The sequence below is a fragment of the Delphinapterus leucas genome, chromosome 1 (genome assembly GCF_059928025.1).
Source record: "Delphinapterus leucas isolate spDelLeu-1000000601 "Yukka" chromosome 1, BTC_Dleu_Yukka2, whole genome shotgun sequence".
Lineage (NCBI taxonomy): Eukaryota > Metazoa > Chordata > Mammalia > Artiodactyla > Monodontidae > Delphinapterus > Delphinapterus leucas.
This window is the reverse complement of record NC_143129.1, coordinates 174,922,747-174,944,060: the sequence shown is the minus strand read 5'-3', so window position 1 is coordinate 174,944,060 and position 21,314 is coordinate 174,922,747. Positions and strand designations below refer to the sequence as shown.

At 52.0% G+C, this 21,314-nt stretch overlaps 1 protein-coding gene across 2 annotated transcripts; it reads right to left on the bottom strand.

The window, feature by feature from the left end:
- Window positions 1-12,057: 12,057 nt before the first annotated feature.
- MUL1 (mitochondrial E3 ubiquitin protein ligase 1) lies at window positions 12,058-19,272 on the bottom strand. 2 transcript variants are annotated; one of them, XM_022552027.3, is made up of 4 exons: window positions 19,037-19,272; window positions 15,777-15,864; window positions 15,247-15,367; window positions 12,058-13,970 (listed from the first exon to the last, which is right to left on the bottom strand). In XM_022552027.3, exons 1-4 carry the CDS (start codon window positions 19,154-19,156, stop codon window positions 13,241-13,243), a joined length of 1,059 nt encoding a protein of 352 aa, XP_022407735.1. In that variant the 5' UTR covers window positions 19,157-19,272; the 3' UTR covers window positions 12,058-13,240. The 2 variants fall into 2 exon arrangements, with proteins under 2 accessions (XP_022407735.1, XP_022407736.1); XM_022552028.3 differs by having other exon boundaries at window positions 18,985-19,093.
- Between the last annotated feature and the right edge of the window lie 2,042 nt (window positions 19,273-21,314).

Sequence of the window (21,314 nt, the reverse complement as noted above, 5' to 3'; positions counted from 1 at the left end):
GGGAACGACTAGATCAGGATCGGAGAGGGAGAGGGGAGAGAGAGAAAGAGGGTCGGAGAGGGAAGGAGGAGAGTCAGAGGGAGGAGAAGGAGGCCGGGATCGAGAGCCAGCCCGCGGGCGAGCTGCGAGCAAGAAATGCCGGCCGCGGCGCGGAGGCGAGGCCGGGGGGGCGGGGAGGGCAGGAGGAGGGCGGGGCGGAGGGGACCCGGGCCGCGGGGACAGATCCCTGGAAGCCGAGCGACGTCACGGGGCAGCGCAGGCCGGCCCGGGCCGCGGCTAGCTTCCTGCCCCCGCCCCCAGCACCCGCGTCCCGCCCGCGCTGAGGGGCCCCCCGTGAGCCCCGCCCCGGCCCGGCGGCCTCCGGGCGCCGCCTCCTCCCGCGGGGTGTTTACCGGGTCCCGAGCCGGTGCGCGGCGGCTCCGCGCTGGACCTGCCACAGGCTCTGCCTCCCGCGGGGAGCTGGGGGGAGTGGGGATTCCGGGAGCGGGAAGGGGAACCTACGACGCACACGTGGGGAAGGACAGATGGATGCAGGTCTCCCCGGAGGCCAGATGCTGGGGTAGAGGTCGGAGAGCACCCGGCGACCTTCGGACACGGTCTCCCCCGCCGGCGCCAACCGGGGAACCCCTTGCCCCCATCGCACTTGCGCCCCACTCTAGACTTTCAGGGTCCGGCCCCTTGGGCCTCACACCCTCCCTCTCCCACTCGGTTCGCCCTGGAAGGCCCTGCTCCCAGCCAGGTCTCTCGACTCGGGCTCCCGCGGGGCCTCGGGGTGGAGGCGGATGCGGGGTGGGGAGGGGCAGCCCAGCCTCCCCGAGGAGCGGGGAGCGCCTTCTTACGCCGGCCTCACCAGGGATGCCCGGCTCTTGGCGTCCACTGCCTCTGCCGGGGACGTCCCGGGCCTGCAGCTCTCTGCCCCTGGGGACCTCCCTTCCAGCAACTGCCACGAGCCCTGGGTAGAGGCTGAGGCTTCTGAGCCGAGGAGCGGGCTCTGGATCCCGGGAGGGAGACGGCAACCCCAGGGTCCTGGGAGGCGCGTCTGCCGAGCAGATGGTAACTCCGAGGGGGCAAGGTGCGCGAGGAGGGCTCGTTATCCTCGCCCAGCGCCGATAGCACCTGCTCTCCCCCTGGAGACCGCCTTCACGCGGCAGGACCAGCCTGACCGCAGAAAGAGGCAGCCATCCCAAGGTCGTGCAGTTTGCTGAAGGCAGGGCAAGGAAACACATCTTGGTCCCCTGGTGAGTCTCAACTGGCTCCACCAGCTGCCCTGCAAGGGGTCCCACCAATAGCGAAAGAGCATCCTCAGGTTCACTCGCACCTTAAATCTAGGACTCTGGGTGAGTGGTGGGCTGGACGGAAGGGGGGAGGTGTTTTTTAGTGACAAAACATATGGTAGAGAGGCTGCCTGAGAGGAGCCAGCCCAGCCCCTCCCCCAAACTGTGTAAAGGGGATCCCTGGCCTCCAGAGGCCAGGCACCTTGGGGAGAGGTGAGGAAGGGGTTGAGAAACCGGGATGCAGATGGACTAGGCATGACCTTTGGATTCAGGCCTGGGTTTGAATCTCAGCCTTGTCATTTGCTAGCTGTGTGACTTTGGGCAAGTCACATCCCTTCTCTGAACTTCCATGATCTCAGCTGTAAAATGGGACATGGGGCTAGCTAGCATTAGGCTCTCGGGGCCTGGCTGAGCAAGGAGGTGCACTAAACATTTGCGAAATGACTTAATGAGGGAGAAAGAACAGTAGCACTTCATTCATTCCCATTTCAGAGCCGTCAGAATTGGGAGGACCCTTAAGGAGGACCCAGTCCAGCCTCCTTCATTTAGAAATGGGGAAACTGAAGCCCAGAGAGGGTCAGGGGCTTTCTCCAAATCCCACAGCTTGTCAGTGGCAGAAGCAGCAGGTCTCTGGCCTCCTTTGCTCCACTCCACAAGCAACCTGTCTCCATTCATTAAGGCTTTTCCAAGTGTTTGCTTTGAGGTTAACACCAGGCCAAGTGCTGGAAGAGAAAACAAAAGCATAACAAGCAGGATGATTGTTACAAGAAGCTCTTACATTTGTATCAGTCTTTCTATTCCTCCCCACCACACCCCAAAGCATCTTCACGTGCATTATTGACCTTGCTTCTCAAAATAAACACCTTCTGAGGTAGAAAGAGGAGACAGTGCATGCCTGTTTAACCTTAGCGGAAAGAGTATGTGACTTGCCGAGGTCACAGGCTAGTGATGGAACCGGGAGAAGCCACTTTTCCCAGCTGTGATTCCGGGCCCCTATAGGGGACATCCCGCAGTGGTGACAGCTTGCAGGGCTGAGACCACTCCACTAATCTCACACTCTTCTGGCTCCTTTACTGCCGAGTAACAAAGCAGTGTTCACGCTGAGTAGCTACCACAGTCCTGCTGTACTGAAGGTCTGCAGAAAGGCACAGAGAGGGCTGACGCATCCCTGCACACACAGCAACTGAGAGCAAAAAGAGAAGCTGGGTTTTACACCCCATCTGTTTGTATGTTTACCTTTCCTTGTTCCAAATAAGGTTAAAGGTGGCAGCACCACACCTTCCTAGCTCAATACCCACCCCCTTACCCACACATTCCTCTCAGGCACATGGCACTTTACTGTCAGAAAGGCATTACCATGACTGTTCCCTTCCTAGAGGCTCCCTTTAGCCTCCAGAAGTGGCAGGACTGGGACAGTCAGACCCATTTTACAGACAAGGTTCCTGAAGGCTAAGTGATGCCTCCAAGGGCACACAGAAGCTCTGCAAGGGAAAGTGTGAATCAGTATGGTATTCCTCCACCTCTACCCCTCCCAACTGTCTCCATTTCAAAGGCCTCACTCGGTCCTCCATTTGTTCATCCTTCAGTGGGCCATCGCTTTATTCTGGAGCCCTAGACCTGGATGCACACACATACCCTGCGGCTCCATCCCTGCCTTACCCCACAAAGCCAAGAGGCTGGCTGTGAGCCAGATGCCCAGGGCTGTGTTGAAGATGCCAGGTCCAGATGGAGGAATGGACCAAGTAAGGCAGGAGTGGAGACCACTTTCCCCACCACGCATCAAGGAAACCTGGCAGTACACAGTCTAATGAAGTAGGCCAGGGTGAAGGGGATGGCCTTCACTGGGCAGCCAAGATCAAATTCCTACTCTGTCATTTCCTAACTCTGTGGTTATTTCGCCTCATCGTGCCTCAGTTTCCTCATCTGTCAAATGGGGGTAATAATGATTTCTACTCGGTGGTTTGTTCTAGGGAAGGAGATTATACATGTATCATATGCCTGGCACACAGTAAGTCCTCAGTAAACATAGTTATTATTATTACCTGTTGACTCTCTTTGTGACCTTGAATAAGCTGATTCTCTCCTCTAGGCCTCTGACTCTACATCACAAAATGGGAAACTTGGAGAAAAATCACATTTTTTTCAGCTGCAAAATCAACCAGATCTCTCAAATCTAAAGTAAATAAAACCTGTTTGAGGCAAAGGTGGGGGGGTTTCTCCTTCAAACCTCACCTGAAATCTCCTTTACCAAACCCTGGGACTCTGCAGAATTGAGAACCACAGAACAGGACCATCTCTGTGAGCCCTTTCAGCACAGATGTTCCAGGGTTAAAAATACATATTTGCAAGGCCCTGCTGTGCCCTGAACCCTGCACTAGTGTCGATGGGATGGAAAAAGGGAAAGTCAGCCCCAGATGGGCCTCCGCATAAAGCAGGTGCTCCGCGTGCATTTGCTCCCCTTATTCCCTTCCCCTCTCTCCTACCCAGATGGGGAAACTGAGTCACAGGCCATGGCATCAGAGCGTAATGGCGAGACTTAGAGCAGATGGTGGTGTCTCAGCCCTGGGCGCAGGGCATCTGCTGGCAGCTCAGGCCCAGTAACCCATGGGGCGGAGCGCTGGGAATGCTGAGCCTTGCCAGGACTGGCTCAGACCCTCGATGGCCCAGCAGGGGAGGCCAGGATGCGGTGCCATGGCAACGGCCAGCTGGTCACCTCCAGAGAGTCTAAGTGGCCTCCAGAAGGGTACTACCACTCTGAACCAGGCCAGATAAAAACCCACATCACCCCCACGCCTCTCACCTCGGGGACTGGAACCTGGGTGCAGCTCGTTCCCCACCCGCCTTGAAAGGCAAGGCTTCTGCAGCCCACCTCCGCACCATGCCTGTGTGCGTGCACACACACATGCACAAACACACACAGTGAGAGAAAAGCATGTAAGCCGACTGGGGGTAGCTCAGACCTAGAATCAAGAAACGACCCAAGAACAGTTCACTCACCTTCCCTCCGCGCAGCAAACAGTTGTACAGGACTTTTGTGGCAGGCAGAGCCCTTCCCCCCAAAAGTCTGCTTTTTTCATTTAATTACCAAGACCCTTTCTTCAAATAAAATCTTACAAGGAACCTCCAGAGATAAAAAGTAGATAAAGGGCAAGCTGCTGGGGAGATAGGGGCTCAGGACGCCCTCCTTCGGGCCCCTCATACTCCCCAGAGGGTCTCCAAAGAATGCCCAGAGTTCTAGAAGCCTCCGCATGAAACCAGCCCTAGAGTTCATCTAGTCCCACCTCCTCCCATCACAGGTGGGGAAAGGGGTGCCCATGGGGTGGGCTGGAGCCAGGTCTCCTGCTCAGGGTCTCACACCCCTGCTTCTCACTGTAGCTCGGGACTGTATCTGGAGGGAAGCTCCAGCCGCACACACAATCAATCAGTCACAAAATTAAAGGGCTTTTTCCAACGATGAAGTCTGCTGGGTTCCTTTAAAATAAAGAGGTCCGAGGGTAATTTTTTAAGATTTTATTATACCAATAACCCACAAAGTGAGAGTCCCATGAGCTCTTTAGGAAAACTTCAGAAATAGTGAGGACATCTGGGGGGAGCTGAGGAACTTAATCTCACCAGGACGTGAGAAGGGACCACCAGTGTCCCAGCTGCACTGTCCTCCCCCCACCCCAGTCACTGCATGTCCTCACACAGAGGATGGCGGTGGGGTGTGGTCCTAGGACCTCTGAGAGACCAGCCCAGAACGAGCAGGTGGGAGGTGCTGGGGCTCCATGTCGCCCTGGGAAGCAGTTGCCTCACTCAGGCCCAGGCCAGGAGGAGAGGAGAGCCGAGAGGCCGGGCACCGTGGCCACGTCGGCGCGACTCCAGCGGGGCAGGGGTGCAGACGAGGGCAGGTACAATGCTAGCCTCATGGACAAATGGTGGAGGCTCAGGAGGCTGGGGACCGTGGTCTGGCTCCAGAGCCTGGGCTCTGCATACCAGGTTTCTCCCACCCAGGCTCCCGAGAGGCCTGAAGTCCCCTGACTGAAGAGCCCCTGACCTCACCAGAAAATGAGCTAAGCAAATCGCAACCGCTAATGGGGACTAAGGAGGACCTGACTCCATCAAGCTCAGAAAGGGGAGCCCTCTGACTGCCACTCTCCCACCCAATCTCTATGAAGCGCTTCCCACGCCCCGGGAATACATATCCACGCTTGACAACCGCAGAAGGTGGCTGGGATTGTCATCTCTCTCTCTGTCCTCCTTAGGGGCTCTGAGGCCAGAGAAGTTGAGTGACGAGCCCAAAGCAGCACAGCCCAGGAGAGGCAGCAGGTCTGACTCCAGGCCGAGCTCACAACTGTTGGGTGACACCACTTCCCTGAGGATACCTGGGAGTCGGGTGCGCAGAGACAAGCCTCTTCTAGTCTCTGCACCTCCACCTACCCACAAACTGAGGAGATGTAAATCACTGCCCAAGCCTCTTGCAGGCTGAGGACCTCTCTGGGAATCTAATGAAAGAGATGGATTCTCTTTCCCAGATACAGAAAATTGTGTGTGCAATTTCCAGCGGATCTCTGAACCCCAAAGGCCCTTCAGATAAAGAACGCAGGACTGGATCCCGTAAATGACACTCCCCACCAGTATCCTGTGACAACAGAAGAGATTTTTACACCTTAAACCCAGGCGCCCTCACCCTGACTCTCCCCCAAACCTGGGGTCAGACCTGTGTGGGCTCAACCCTGGACAGAACGATGTGGCCATTGACCTCTGAGCTCAGGTTCCCAGCGAGGGGACTGGGCATGCTCTGGACCCTTGGGTTCCCACACGATGTTATTCAAGCACGTCCCCCCCACACCACCACCACGGATGCAATATCATTTGATATCCGTGATAACCTGTAAGGTTGGCAGGGCAGAGAGGGGCATTTTCCCACTGCATGGTGGGGAGAAGTCAACCCCAAACGAGAAAGATGAGCTGCCCGATCGGAAACAGAGCCAGGACCAAGACCCCAGTTCTCCCAAGGACCAGCTCAGAGCTCTGTGCGCTGGACCTGGTGACAGCAAGTGAGATGAGGGTAAAGCAGAAGTTCAATCCCAGCTCCACCCCTTCTTACCTGTGTGACCTCCAGGCAGTCACTTCACTGTCTGAGCCAGAATTCCTCTCAGCTGTAAAGTGGGGGTAACCAGATCAGCCTCAAGGGGAGATTGGGAGGATCAGATGAGTTGCTGATTGGGTCACTAGGATAAGAGGAAGGGACAGCTTCATGCAGTGAGTCCCACTGCCCAAAGCCCTCCAGGGCCTGCAGGGGCCGAGAGAAGGGCTTTCTCTTCCTAGAAGAGGAACTTCCTATGTAGTAGGAAGGGTAGAAGCTGGGGGAGCGGCCACCGCAGGGCACAGAGGCCCTCCGCGCCCTGCCCCACCAGAAGCTGGGCTGAGCAGGGGATCCGGAAGGAGGAGAGAGCCGTCTGGGAGGGTAGGAGCCAGGTGCAGGGGAGACAGATGTGAGGAGAGACAGACTCACAGACAGCATCCAACAGAAGGAGAGAAGCTAAAACAGCCTCAGAGAGGAAGACAGATCCGCACGCAGAGGAAGAAACTTTCGCACACTCAAAGGCAAGAGGCAAACAGCGGCAGATGAGAGGCAGAACTGCCAAGCAAAGCAGTTCCCGGTTCTCTTTCCTTGCCAAGAAGGGGACAGAGAAACTTGACACATAGGAGGGAGGGCGGAAGGCAAAGACAGGGCAGAGGAGAGGACAGCAAGGGAAGCAGGCCGGGCTGGGAGAAGCAGGATTTCTCCACTAAGAGAAAGCTTCTGGGGAGAAAATCAAAATCTATGCCGTACAATTTTTTTAAGCCTCCTTTACCAGCGTGAAGTCATCTGGGTATTTTAAGAACATGCGATGCATTATGCATGTCTCATTTTTTGTTGAAAGAAATCATGGTTAGTATATTTAAAGATGTGAATGCCTGGAAAATTATAGGGAGAGAAATGCAGGATTCTTTTCCCCTGAGTTTTCTGGGTTTCTCAGAATTTTCACATCTGCACCTGGCTTCCTGGTGTGTTGGGCAGAGAAAGGAAGGAACCAGAGAGAACGTTCCTGCTTCTCCCCTTCCCAGCCTGTGCGCGGGACCTGGGATCAGCAGCCCAGGGTCCTTCTCAGGCTCTTCTCTCAGGCCTGTGCCCCATGCCTCAGGAGAGAGAAAATTGCACCCGCCCTTGGAAGCGCCACCTCAGTTTCTCCCGCAAGGCCTCCAGCGGCCTCAACCATAGGAGCACAGCGCCACCTGGAGGTCGTGATAGAGATTGCAGCATGAGCGGGCTCCCATCACAAGCCCTGAGGTGGGGAAGGGCAGGAAGAAATGCAGACTATGAGCCAACTTACTGCAAGCATGAATGAAGCCCCATCCTATGAAGCACCTTAAACACCAGGGAAGACCATGGGGGGGGGGGGAGGCTGAAGTTATGGCAATTTGGACGTTAATATTAGTATGACTTCATATGTACCCCACTCTTCCCAGCCTAGAGACCATTCAGGTTCAAGACCCAAGGTGCCTGGTGCACTAGGTTCTTAATAAGTGTTTGTTGAGTTCAGCTGTGGCCCTCCAGGGTCATAGCCCAATCCTAGAGGAATCCGGATTTAAGGCACCTAATGTGAGGCAGTGGCTCTGGCAGGGACACAGGGTAAAGGTCGAGAGCTGAGGGCCCTCCCCCAGGCCTGGGCAGCCCCTCTGACCAGTGCCAGTGTCCCTGGCTTGGCCTCACGTGCCCCATTCTCGGGAGAGGGAGATGCCAGGTCCCTCGGCTGGCATCTGAAGAACAATAAGGCAGCAGCTGCGAGAGAAATGACTAATGAGCACGCCGGGGAGCGATTCAGGACATCGTACATGGAAACTTAGCTCATTCAAAATTGATAAGTTAACACTATCTAATTAGAGAGAAAATGTGCTGATCTCCCGGGCTTTCCGGGAACGTGGCTCAGAGTCTGCGGCAGGCAGCTCGCCTGAAGAGGGTCTTCATCTCAGGGCTTCGGAACTGCTCTCCCTCCTTCCTCATCCACTCGCTGTGTCACAGACATGCAAAATGGCAGAGCTGAGTGGAGCCTTGGGGAGCGTCTAATCCAATCTGCTCCTTTTACAAACAGAAGTGGTTACGTCACTCCATTAAGGTCACACAGCAACAGAGCCAGGACCCGAGACAAAGGCAGCCTCTGGGCTCCCAGTCCGGACCATTTACCACCACGCAATGATGTTGTCCTGACTTGCCTGTGTAGAGCCCTCAAAGCTCTGGGCGGGTCATTGGACATGATGTTTCTCTTACACAATCCATCTTGGATCTGGGCCCTCAGAGAGGCCCTTCCCTTGTTCCTTACAACCAAGCCATGACCCTCATCTCCGGTCCAAAAACCAACTCCCACAGGCAGCCTCCCAGGATTGCTGGCCCCGCATCCACTATCTCATTCGTTGGTTTTCTCATTCATTCCATGTACTTTCAGTGGTTAAGGGCTCGGGCTCTGGAGTCAGACTGCCTGGACTTAAATCCTATCTTTCTTGGATGCTCGAGCAACTTGACCTCTCTGGGCCTTGACTTCTTTTTCCTTAAAGTAAGAATAATACAAACACATAGCTCACAGTGAGGACTAAATGACATTGATCACGTCCAGTCTTTCGCCGGTACCTAGCAAAGAGCAAGCCCTAATGTTAGCTCTAACGAGTATAGCGTGATGACCTAAAAAAATTGTGCTGGAGCAGAAATAAGATACAGTTCCTGCCCAAGACATGGGTTCAGAGCAGGAACAGGACTGGATTATGGAATCTCAGGGGAGGGGAACCTAACCCCGCCTGCGTGGGGAAAGTCAGGGAAGGGTTTTCTGGAGAGGACACCTAAAGCTGAGTTTTGAAGGGTGAGGAGATGTTAGCAAGGTCAAGAAAGGACCAGAATGCCAGGGGCAGGACTCAGCAATAGCAAAGGCTAGGAGGCAGGAACAGCAACGTGTTTAAGGAAGCTCATCAGCTCAGTGTGGCTGGAGCCACAAGTGTGAGAGAGACAGATATGGAGAGGCTTGAAGAGGTAGCCAAGGGCTGGGTCACATGCCTTCATACGCCTTGCAGGAACCAGGGCTGGACCCTGGAGGTAACAGGGAGCCAGGGGAAGGACTTCAAGCAGAAGAGGGACATGGTCAGATTGGTGTTTTAAATAGATCATTCTAGGCTCTGTGGGGTAGGTGTTCTCTGTTTGGCTCCCCTTCGGCAAGGATACCCTGCCCTTGGTTGCTTTATTTTGAATGGTCAGGGAATCTGCTCTAACCAGGCTAATCTCAAAGGCCATCCCAGCTGCGAAATTCTGTGAACCACAAACACTCCAACAGCCGAGAGGCACCCATCCGACCCGTGGGGCTTAGTCGTTTTCAAACAATAAGGACACAGTAAAAGACAATTCTGAGGGCTTCCCTGGTGGCCCAGTGGTTGAGAGTCCGCCTGCCGATGCAGGGGACACGGGTTCGTGCCCCGGTCCGGGAAGATCCCACACGCCGTGGAGCGGCTGGGCCCCTGAGCCATGGCCGCTGAGCCTGTGCGTCCGGAGCCTGTGCTCCACAACGGGAGAGGCCACAACAGTGAGAGGCCCGCCTACCACAAAAAAAAAAAAAAAAAAAAAGACAATTCTGAGTGAGGGCAGGGACTGCATCATATTTGTTTCTGCATCCCCAGGCACAGAATACACATTTAGCAAATGTCTCTGAGATGAACAAATGCCCAGCAAGGATACCAAACCTGACAGCCTCTTCCTCTGAGCATTCGCGAGGCCCTGCGGGATCATCCCCATCAGATCTGTCCACACCCAGCCTAGGACCAGGGCTGCAAAGGGTGTCAGAGATTGGCCTGGTTTGTCACGTTGTTTGCTGTTTGAATTTCCCATCACCATTCTGAATGACCTAGGATTCCAAAGAGCTGCCTCCTGGCTTCCGCTCCACCAGGATAAGCCTCAGCCTGCGGTCTATAGAACCAGGGGATGTGACTCGTGACTGTCAAGGTGCTGACTGGTTTCAGTTGTTGCTTGAACAATTTCCCCTCTTAGCCTCTCAGCTTCAATGTGACTGAAGGCAAAGGGCTTTATAGTCAGACCTTGATAGTCTTGAGCAAATCACATAAGCTGTAAAAAGGGGTGATATAGCCTCCCCTGCTGGTTCGCCCTACATCTTAGAAACATACTTGATACCTGGAGAGTCTAACGTTGCCAGGCTCATGACTATGCATGGCTGTAGGCAAAATGTAACCCTGCTGGACCTCACTGTTCTCACTTGTAAAACAGAGGGAACAATACCCTTTGCAGGACTGCAAGCATTCATGCTTATCAAGTGCCTCGCACAGAATTTCAAAACACCAGGAACAATTACTCAAGACGATCCCTGCCTAATGCTGTCTGCCTACGATTAGAGGCTGAGCATAAGGGTTGAGTCAAAATTCACAACAACCCCACTGTCAGTTCCTTGTCTCCAAGTCACCTCCAAGCCCCAGCCTCAGTCCCACGGATCGGTTTAAGCCCCTTCAACCCTGCTGGTGATGAGGCTCCTTAAATGGAAGGTGGGAACTGGCACGGGTGATGGAGAGCATGGGGCAGTCTCAGTCCAGCCAGGCTAGGACTGAGTGTGGACCTCAGATCTGGAATCCGGGTACGTGTGTGTTCGTGTTCCCAACCAGCTGCCACTTCCTGAAGCAGAGACGGTGTGCTGCTCCCGTGTCTCCCACGATGGGTAACTCCATTCCACTTGGAGGAACACTCCACACAGAATTAGTCTGCCCAGGATTTGAGTCAGACCGGGGTAAGGGCAGGCTGCCTTTGCTGCTTTTCCATCACGCGATCAGATCTACTCATGGAATCTAATGCCAAGGGCTAAACTCCGACAGATTAGCTCACAAGCCCCCCCACGTCCCCACACACAGGCAGCTCATTCATCCTCTAAAACCTGGACCCTCGTTCAAAGTGTCTGCTGAAAGGACACAGGAAAACGGCACTTTGACACACTCAGGGGTCAGCCCCATCAGTCCCCCCTCTCCCTGCCCGCTCCCTGCCACCTATGTGTAAAGCCAGGGTCTTACCGCCTCCCTGGACAGGACTCACTATGGGCAAGTGGGTTCGCACGTCCGCCTCCTCCTCCAGTGTGGCCTCATCCACTGACGTGGGGCACCAGCACCTTGTGGGGCGTTCCCGTGAGCACTGAGTGACCCGTTAGCCCCACCGCCGTGAGGAGGGTCAGGGGTCTGAAGCAGCTGGGAGTTTAAATGTGGACGCCCCCCCCCAATCCCACTCGCTGTGTGTCCTTGAGCCAGTGAACATCCCCCCTTGGACCTTGCTTCCTCATCTGTAGGATGAGATGCCATGAGAGCCTGCAGGGTCTCGTGAGCATCGACTTACTATGAAATTTAAGTCGGAAAGAGCATCCGGTACATATGTTAGTGTCCTCCCTGCTGTCCCCAACACCCGTCCCATTCTCCCAGCAGGTGAAATCCCACTGCCTGTGTTCAGGACATCAGCACAGATGTCTTCAAAGACGACTCTCAGCGAGGCCAGGCATGACCTGCGGGCACATCTCCGGGGTGGCCCTCTCTCAGGCTGACCGGAGACCCCCCCCAGCACCCCCCAGCATCCCCCACGCTTCAGCATCACCAAGCTGCACCACCTTGCAGCCAAGGAAGGACGCACAGAGGCCTCCAGGTCCCCAGCTCATTCCACCATAACAGGATTCAATGCCATCCCGGGGCAGCTTCAGCCTAGCCGCTAAACTCTTGTTCAAAGCAAGAGGCTGACACGTGGCTATAACGTCTTTTATTTGTGCCGTCCATGCTGGACGCACAGAGAACCGGCGTCAGCCCCCTGAGAGCACCCCCATCTCCCCCGCACAAAGGAGGATCGGGCATGGATATTCAAAGCCAGGGAAGGGAGAGAGGAAAGCGCCGTGCACGTGCCCTTGGACACTCAGAGGTGGTGAGAGAGGCTTCCCCACTTCTCCACACTCACAGACTCGAGCGGGACAGCTGAGGGGTGAGCAGGCCTGTGAGAACGGCGGTGTGATTACACCCACGGGATGTGAACTTTCCAGGGGTGGGCCGGGGGGCCGGGAGAGGCTCTGCGCTCAAGATGCCGGCTGCTACTTTTCCGTGGGGCCAGCCTTGGAGAGGAGCTGGGAAAGCCCGAGGCTGGGGCAGCAGTGCCCTTACTGCTTCCTCTGGGAAAACCAGAGCCCTCAGCCCGCTCAGGCCTCGGGAGTTCCAAGCCAGGGCGGACGCGTGCTCCGGTGGCCCTCTCGTTAGGTCCGTGGTGGCCCCAGCAGGGCTGCAGCTAAGCGGCCCCATCCTCACTGCCACGGGGATCACTGAATGGGCACCGGTCCAAGTGCCCCCGCAAATGACCTCTCTCCATTCTCTGACCAGAGTCCCGCCCTGTTAGAGGGCAGATGCAGGATTTCACTTCCTTTTGTCCTGACACACGTGTGCGCACGTGTAGGAGGCCAGCACGTGAGGGAAAGGGACTCGAGTGATGCGTCCAGCCTGACAACTTTTTTCCGGGCTGTAAGCAAGAGGGAAGGAGACTGCGCAGTCTCTTCAGAAGTGGCTCCGCAAGGCAACTTTGCCCCCCCTCTGGCAGAGTCATTCAAGGCTCAAGTCCACAGGGACCGACACCTCACCAGATAGGACGAGAAGACACCAGAACAGAAAAGCTGGAGGCCACTGACTTTGGCACTTGAGTGGTGAGCTGTCCTCAGCCACGCACGCTCAGGGCCTCCAGGGAAGGGATGCGGTGCCACGGCGCCTGCCCCAGGGTGCAGCTGTGAGTCTGTGCTCAGTGCCGGAAAAGGTCCCCTGCACATTGGAAAGGCCGCCCTCTGCTGCTGGGGCTGTGAGATGACAGCCGCCCACCACTGCTCTTCTAAAGGCCTGGAGATAAACAGCCCTGAAGCGGGGCGGGGGGGTCTCACTGTGGGGCCTCGAGACCATTAGCTGTTGTACAAGGGAATCACCCGGGTGATCGCCTGCCTGCAGATGGGGCACCTCTTGGGCTCTGGCAAGGCGTGGTAGCACTCGGCGCAGGAACACACGTGCCCGCACTCCAGGAAGACGCAAGACCGGAAGTTGCTCAGGCACATGACGCAGGCGTTCTTCAGACTCTCCCGGTCCTCGGGGTTGGCTCGGCTCAGCAGCTGGGCCTCGTGCTCCCGGAACGCCTCCTCCATCTGCTGGAGGCGCAGTCGCTCTCGACGCTGCACATACTGCTTCCGGAGGATGAAGAAGAGGGTAGCGCACGTGGCAAAGCCGAACACCAGCGTCAGGACCTTCCAGAGCCTGACGCTGGACTCCTGCCTCTGCAGCAGGCTGTCGAAGTCCTGGCTGCTCAGGTAGTACTGCATGCCCTGCTTGGGGGGCTGCAGACGGATGGAGCTGCTGTCCAGGACCAGCTCGCCCACCCCCGTGAGGGCGGCCCCCACCTTCAGCATCTCCTCGGTCTCCTGGACGCCCTTGGGCTGCTCCCCGCTGATGTAGTGGCCGATGACGTCCGTGAAGGACTGGACGGAGGGGTGGAACTTCTCGTACACCGTCTCCAGGCCCAGATCCAGCGAGTCCAGGGGCTTCAGCACCCGCACAGCCACATCCATGCCATCCTCGTGGGGCACCAGGTCAAAGGGCACCACGTTGGTCCTCTGGTGAATGATCTTGGAACAGTCGTTCCTACAAGAGAACTCAAGATAAAACAAAGGATGGCAGATACCTCGCACCCGGGCAGGGGTGGAGAGCACCTCGATGCCAGGAGGACAGTTTGAAGTCTGAAGCGAGTGGAAGAGTACAACAGAAATCACAATTGTCCAGAGCCTCAGAAGAGGGAAGCTCGGTTTTTTAGGTTCTCAGGCGATCTCAGTGGGCAACAAATATTGTCACAGATCACCTCTCATCTTTATTTCCCTTTGCCCCTGTAAGACAGACTGATTTTTTTTAATCTTAAATAAATGCCTCAAAAAAATTAAAAATAGAACTACCATACGACCCAGCAATCCCACTTCAGAGGACATATCTAAAAGAACTAAAATCAGGATCTAGAAGAGGCATCTGTGCTCCCGTGTTCACTGCAAGGTTATTCACAACAGCCAAGAAACGGAAACAACCTAAATGTCTGTCGACAGATGAATAAAGAAAATGTGGTATATACATAACAAGGGAATACTATTCAGCCTTTATAAAAATTTAAAAAAAAAAAAGGAAATCCTGCCGCATGTGACAACATGCATGAACCTGGAGGACATTAAGCAAAGCAAACTGAGGCAGACGGACAGAAGGACAGGTACTGCACGATTCCATTTACATGAGGTATCTGAAGCAGCCAAACTCATAGAAACAGTAAAACAGTGGTTGCCAGGGGCTGAGGGAAAAAGAAAATGGGGAGTTGCTGTTCAATGGGTGTAAAGTTTCACTTCTACAAGATGAGTAAGTTCAAAATTCCCTGTACAACCTTGTGCCTGGAGTTAACAGGACTGTACTGCTGTACTTAAAATTTGGTTAAAAGGGAAGATCTCAGGTTAAGTGTTCTTACCACAATAAAAATTAAAATAAAATAGAAATCCAAAACAAAACCCTCCTACGATCAGCTGGAAAAATGGAACTCCATGTAATAGCATGAAATTATCTTAACAGGTACTGAAATCATTAACCCATGCCATACTTCAGTGTTTCTCAAACCTTAGTGTGCATATCCACAGACTCCAGGTCCCCTATCCTGGAAATTCTGGCTCAGTAGGTCTGGAACGGAGCCCAGGAATCTGCATTTGGACAGGACGCCTAGGTGATGGCAGTGGAAGAGGTGCTCAGACCACGCACAAGAATATAAGCAGCACCGAGAGACCGGTCTCCGCCCTGTCTCGGGAAAAGCTTGAAGACATGGAAACAGGGCCAGGACACCGACACCTGAACCGACCACCTGTGTGGTTTGGGCCCGTGGAGCAAGGCTACGCACCAGAGGCGAGTTGTCCGGTTCCACACCATCTTGTGCTCCTGAAGCGTCAGCCGCTGGATCACCCCCTTGCAATTTTCTACAAACTGGCTGTTAAGCGTTTCTTTAACAGACCGAACGGCTCCTGAATGGAAACAAATTATTTTATTTCTGAAGAGCTGTCCTGCCCTTTCCTTTAAAGTAATTTAAATGTTGTCTTTCGTTTGAGTGAGTTTAATTAATCAACGTGGTGAAAACACCATCACCGTAAGTTATGCTTTGGGGCTCTGCTAAGCAGTTTACACGGATCACATCGTTTCAGTTTTACAGCAACCCTGTAACGTATATTTTAGAGATGGAGCGATGACGGTTTGAAAAGGTTGCATAATTTCGCCAAGATCACGCAGCAGTAACACAGGTCTTTCTGACCCCAAAGTCCAAGTTCTGAACCACTGCCCCAAGGCTACAAAAGGCCCTCAATGTCAGCCAAGAAGATCTTTACCAAACTTTCAGAAGAGGGAGTTATGCTTCATTTTCCCAATAAATAAACATACCTTCAATAACAGCGTAAGGCACACATTTTCCTGGAGCTTCTGAAAGAATACTCTTTAAGTCTTCACCCAAGTGGATTCTTTTAGCTCCCTAAATGGAAACAACACATTGAACTGACTGCTGAACGCTGATATGCTCAAACAAGTGAAAAAAGACTATTTACGTTTTTCACGTTGAGAGACTAAGGACATCAGGCAGGAAGGAGACTACGGAGAATCTGATTCCAAAGCTGTGTCCCAGAACCATATAAACAGGCTTGGGGCAGCGCCTCATCTCTGCCATCTGCAGAATGGGGGTGCCACTTACACTCTTCCTCCAGTTAACCAAACATTCACTCCTTTTCATTTTAACTTTTTAAGACAAAAATATAAAAGATACTAATCAATTTGTATCTCATAGATCTGAATGTAATTTGATCTCTTCCTGACAACACAGGACCATGCAGCCAAAGGGCTTATGCGTAAAAGCACCTCAAGTAGTGACGAGTACATGGTAGGGGCTCGGACCATGGTAGGTATAATTATCACCGGGCCCTTGTCAGTTCACGCTCTGCATGAGACATTATAATAAAGGGCTGCCTTTGCATTACAGGGCAAGGCTTCGAGAACTGGTGCCAAACACTATTCTTCTACTTTTCAGTTTGCCTCTCTTCCCTCATAATCAGGCAAGCACAGTTACCTCTGCTGCTACCCTCCTCTCACAATCCCCAGTTCTCCATCCCTTCCAATTCAGTTTCCAACCTGCCGTGCTTGGGAACCAACCAAGCCTGTTACTGCTCCATCAAAAGTAAGATAAAATTAATAAAACCACTGAACATTTCCTGAACCAGGCACTGTGCTGGGCGCTAGGGATTCAGGGATGAATGAAGGACAATTCCTGCTTTCAGGTATTTCCATCAACAAATCTTACGGACGCCAGATGAGTAACCTCTAAAGAGGTGAGGAGGTACTGGATACGTACTAAGGTCACTCTAAGTTTAAGCTGCTGCTACGCAGTAAAAAACAGGAGCAAGGTCAATAAAAACTTATTAACCATGTACACTGGGAAGATAATAAAAACAATGGCAATAACAACAACTAGCCCTCAGTTTATTTACTCCTTTATTATCTATCTCTCCCTCCACTGGACTATTGAACTTAGGAGGGCTAGGACCTTGTTGGTCTTGTTCACTGCTGTCCCCCTAGTGCCGAGAGAGTGCCTGACACATAGCAGGCACTAAATACATATTTGATGAATAAATTAGCAAATAAATAAGCACTTAGATATACTACATTCCAGGCACTCTGCTAAGCACTTGAAATGCATAACCCCATTTAATGCTCATACCATCCCTATACGGCAGACATTATTATCCCCAATTACAGATAAGGAAACTGAGGCTCAGAGAAGTGAAGTAATTTGCCCAAAGTCACACAGCTAGTAAAGTATCCACCATAGGATAGTTGATTAAATTTTTTTAAAAAGGGAGGGGGAATTCAGTCAGAAAGACCTGGGATTGAATCAAGCTTCAATGCATCTACTGTGACTTTGGGCAACTTAATTTATCTGAGTCTCAGTTTCAAAACCTGTAAGAGGTGGGGGAAACAATCTCACAGGATTTTCATGTGGATTAAATGAAACTTAAGTGTGAAAGAATGCAGACCAGGGGCTGGCACATAGTAGGCATGTGATAAATATGCATTCCCATCACTATGAGAGATGCAAAAGGATAAGACAGAAGCCCTACTCTGTAAGTTTCATAATCTGATCAAGAAAATAGAACCTAAAATATGAGAAGTCCCAACTGTTTTTCCAAGAAGGGGCTATTTCTTTCATCCTCATTTAGGAACCAATCAGCAAAGCTTTTAAGGTCACCCAAAGGTGGGTCACTGCTTCAGAGGATCCCACCTCCCGCCAACTTGATACCAATGTGATTTCTGATTCGGAGTCAGAAAGTAAGGTATCAGTTACAGTCACAGCCAATCACTTCAGGAGTAACTTATTTAATTAAGCAAACAAGAAGGCAGCTGGAATCTCACCAGGATGTCATTCACACCACAAATTCAATTCCTTGGTAACTAGGTGCATTCCAGGCAGATTCCAAAACTCCCTTCATGGCAGGGACTTCGCACATTTGTTTCTAAGCTCTTAATGTAAACAATCTGAAGATAATGAAGTTAGGTCTAGGAATCCGTCTTTCAAATAAATGTCAAATTAAGCCCTAACTGTTGTATTATGAAATTGCAGCCGAAACAAATCCACAAATATTTACTGACCATCTACTCTTTGTTAAGCACTGGATTAGAACCTAGAAGGAAAGAAGAGTAAATAAGATCCTGTCTCTGACCTAATGAGGTCCATCTCTCATGAGCTGCTCACACATTCACAACTGAGCAATGTGGTCAACAAGAAAAAATCCTATACTTGGAATCAAAAGACCTAAGTTTAAGTTCCAAGCTGACTAGCTGTATAGACCTTTCCTCGGAGTCTCGATTTCTTGATCTGCAATCCGGAGGTCATTTTAACCACCCCAAGAAATTACTGTGAAGAGAAACTAAAACCAAGATGGAAACGTGTTGTGTAAGTTGTAAAGTGCAGCTCAGGAAAGGGAGTGGCATTTTCTAAAGGGCTATTAATATAAAAAGGAAGTCTTTTAGAAGCAAGGAGCTGAGTGGCTATGTAGTGGGTAAATCTAGGGCTTCTGTTATTTGCAGTTCCCTCTGTCTGAATTACTCTTCCCCAGGCACCTGCACTGCCCCCCTCAAGTCTTCCTGGGCTCTGCTCAAATGGCACCCTATTTAAGTGTCACCTTATTTAAATGTCACCCTTTCTCCAGCACTACCATTTCCTCTCTTCCTTGCATTACTCTGTAGTATTTATCCCCATGTGTCACGCCATCTGATTGACTTGTTTATTGTCTGTCTGGTTGGACTAGAATGGAATCTCCATGAGGTCAGGGGCTTCTGTCTGTTCCACCCACGCGATACCCTCAGCGCCTGGCGCATAGCAGGTGTTCAATAAACATTTGTCGAATAAAATAATTAAGTCAAGATTCATTCTGAATAATGAGAGGGACTTAGGAGAAAGGGGACAGTAAAGCAGTTATCACAAGACCGGAGTTCTGATCCTAGTTCCTTCGTCTACCGGCCGGGGGACACCCTCTCAGAACCTGTTTCCTTCTCTTGGATCTTTTCCGAGGGTGGAACGGCCCACGGCGAATCGGGTGCTCACCATTACCCCGGGCAGGATGACCGGCTGAGGTCAGACGGGCGCCAGCACTGACCTTGAGCTCTTGGGCGACCTGGGCCTTCTGCCGGTACAAAGAGTACAGGACAGCGGTGACGACAGAGCTGGTGCCCAGGAGGATGAACTGGCCCAGCGAGGGCCGCCCTCCGCTCTCCATGGCTGCGCCGAGCCCTGGGCGCGGACTGGGACGCCGCCGAGGTCAGGCCCCACGACGCGCGACCCCCGCCCTCCGCCTCGCGCCACCTCCCTTCACCCGGAACCGCACCCCCAGCACTGTCTCTCACGGAAACGCGCAACCGGTCGCCCAGCGATGACGCAAGACCTGGAACTGGAAGTGGGGCAGGGCAGAGCAGACCGGAAGGCGCTCCGTGACCCTTTCGACGCTTGGTGCATCGGCTGCAACTGTGTCGCCCGCGTCGCCACGGTCTCAGTCCTTCAGGTTTCCTGGGGTTATCGCGTTGTTTGATGGGTCGTTTGATGACTCCGCCATTGGATTGGGGGGAAAGAAGAGAATTGATGTTTAGTAAGCACTTGTGAGTATTACACATTTAAGCTTCAGGGCAAACCTTGAGTCTTAGCTTTTATTCTTCCTTTTTACAGGTGACAAAACTGAGGCCAGAGAGGTTAGGGGGTGTGCCCCAAGTCATACTGCTAATGAGTGCTGGAGAGGAATTTACCAGACAACAGAGCTTATTACCTCCAAGAAGGCAGGTTATATCACCAAGGTATTGACAACTCCTTAATCTGCCGTCAAAACATATAACAACATATTTTATTAACTAATAATTACAGCTACAGGGACTTCCCTGGCGGTCCAGTGGTTAAGACGTCTCGCTTCCATTGCAAGGGGCACGGGTTCAATCTCTGGTCCCGCATGCCGCGCCGCAGCGCAGCCAAAAAATAGGGAGGGAGGGAGGCAGCTCTTGAGTGCCTATTATGCGTCAGGCACTGTGACAAAAAGTTTTATGAACATCATACCACTTAATCCTCACAACACAGCTATAGAGCTGATTTCAAACTGTTTTCTGATCTCCTTCATAAAATAATCAAGAGATACCCCAAATTTTTATCCAAAACATCAACCTGCAAAGCATGTGTTCATTCAGCTGTGTCCAGGTTCTGCTTTAAATTGAAAATACAGGAATGTACCCAATGGCCAAAATCAATGTATGTAAAATGCGTCTAAAAGCTGTAAATTGCTCTAAAAAAGTAAAATCTCTTTATTAAAGCAGCTGGCTATCCATGACATTTTCCTACCCCATTCCTTAATTATGCTAGGAGTCAAATAAGAATTACACTCTATGAACATAGGGTTAGAATCTCCAGATCGTCAACACCGTCACATGCCTTTGATGATTTTCAACCCAAGGGATGATCATGAATTTGTTACACACACACACACACACACACACACACACTTACAATAAGATCTAACTTTATTTTTTTTAATAAAATTTGTCAAAAGTTTGATAACACATTGTGTTGGCAAAGGTGTGGGGACAGAGACTCCTATTCTTTATGGAGAACCATTAGGCAATGCTGATCAAGATTAAAAGTGCCCACACCCACTGACTGAACATTTCCACTTCTAGAAATTCTTCCTGTGTAAATACTCACACATGTGAACATAACAAATATACAGTATAAATTGCAGCATTGTTTTTTGGGGGGTTTTTTGGGGGGTTTTTTGTTTTTGTTTTTTTTGTGGACGCGGGCCTCTCACTCTTGTGGCCTCTCCCTTGCGGAGCACAGGCTCTGGACGCGCAGGCTCAGCGGCCATGGCTCACGGGCCTAGCCGCTCCGCTGCATGTGGGTTATTCCGGACCGGGGCACGAACCCGTGTCCCCTGCATCGGCAGGCGGACTCTCAACCACTGTGCCACCAGGGGAGCCCCTGCAGCATTGTTTTTAATAACAACAGAATGAAAACAAACTAAATGTTTTCAATAGTCAGTTGGTTAAACAAAATTTGAATACATGTGTATATGAGCATAGCAAAGTGAAATAGCAAACTGTAAACTGTTTGAGTGTGATCTCATTGATTCCAGAAAGGAAGGAGAATATATACGTATGAATAAAATAATATTGGTTGTTTCCATAAGAAGGAATTAGGTGGCTAGAGAACAGAGTGACTCTTCACTCTTTTGTACTTTTTTAATGTGAATGCATGGCATGTTTCAAATTAATAAAACTTGAATTTTAAAAAGAGGAAGATGAACACACCAGTCACTCCATAACCAACGACCTCCTGCATCCAAGGCTCTGGACTGGACACTAGGAGACACAACCGTATACAGCCAGTCTCTGCCCCTTGGC

Excerpts from the sequence above, each read along its gene's own strand:
- MUL1 (XM_022552027.3), bottom strand. The coding sequence starts at position 19,156 with ATGGAGAGCGGAGGGCGGCCCTCGCTGGGCCAGTTCATCCTCCTGGGC. Across the intron at positions 15,865-19,036 it reads AGGTCGCCCAAGAGCTCAAG|GGAGCTAAAAGAATCCACTT; the intron begins GTCAGTGCTGGC and ends GTTTCCATTTAG. Across the intron at positions 13,971-15,246 it reads AACCGGACAACTCGCCTCTG|GAACGACTGTTCCAAGATCA; the intron begins GTGCGTAGCCTT and ends GTTCTCTTGTAG.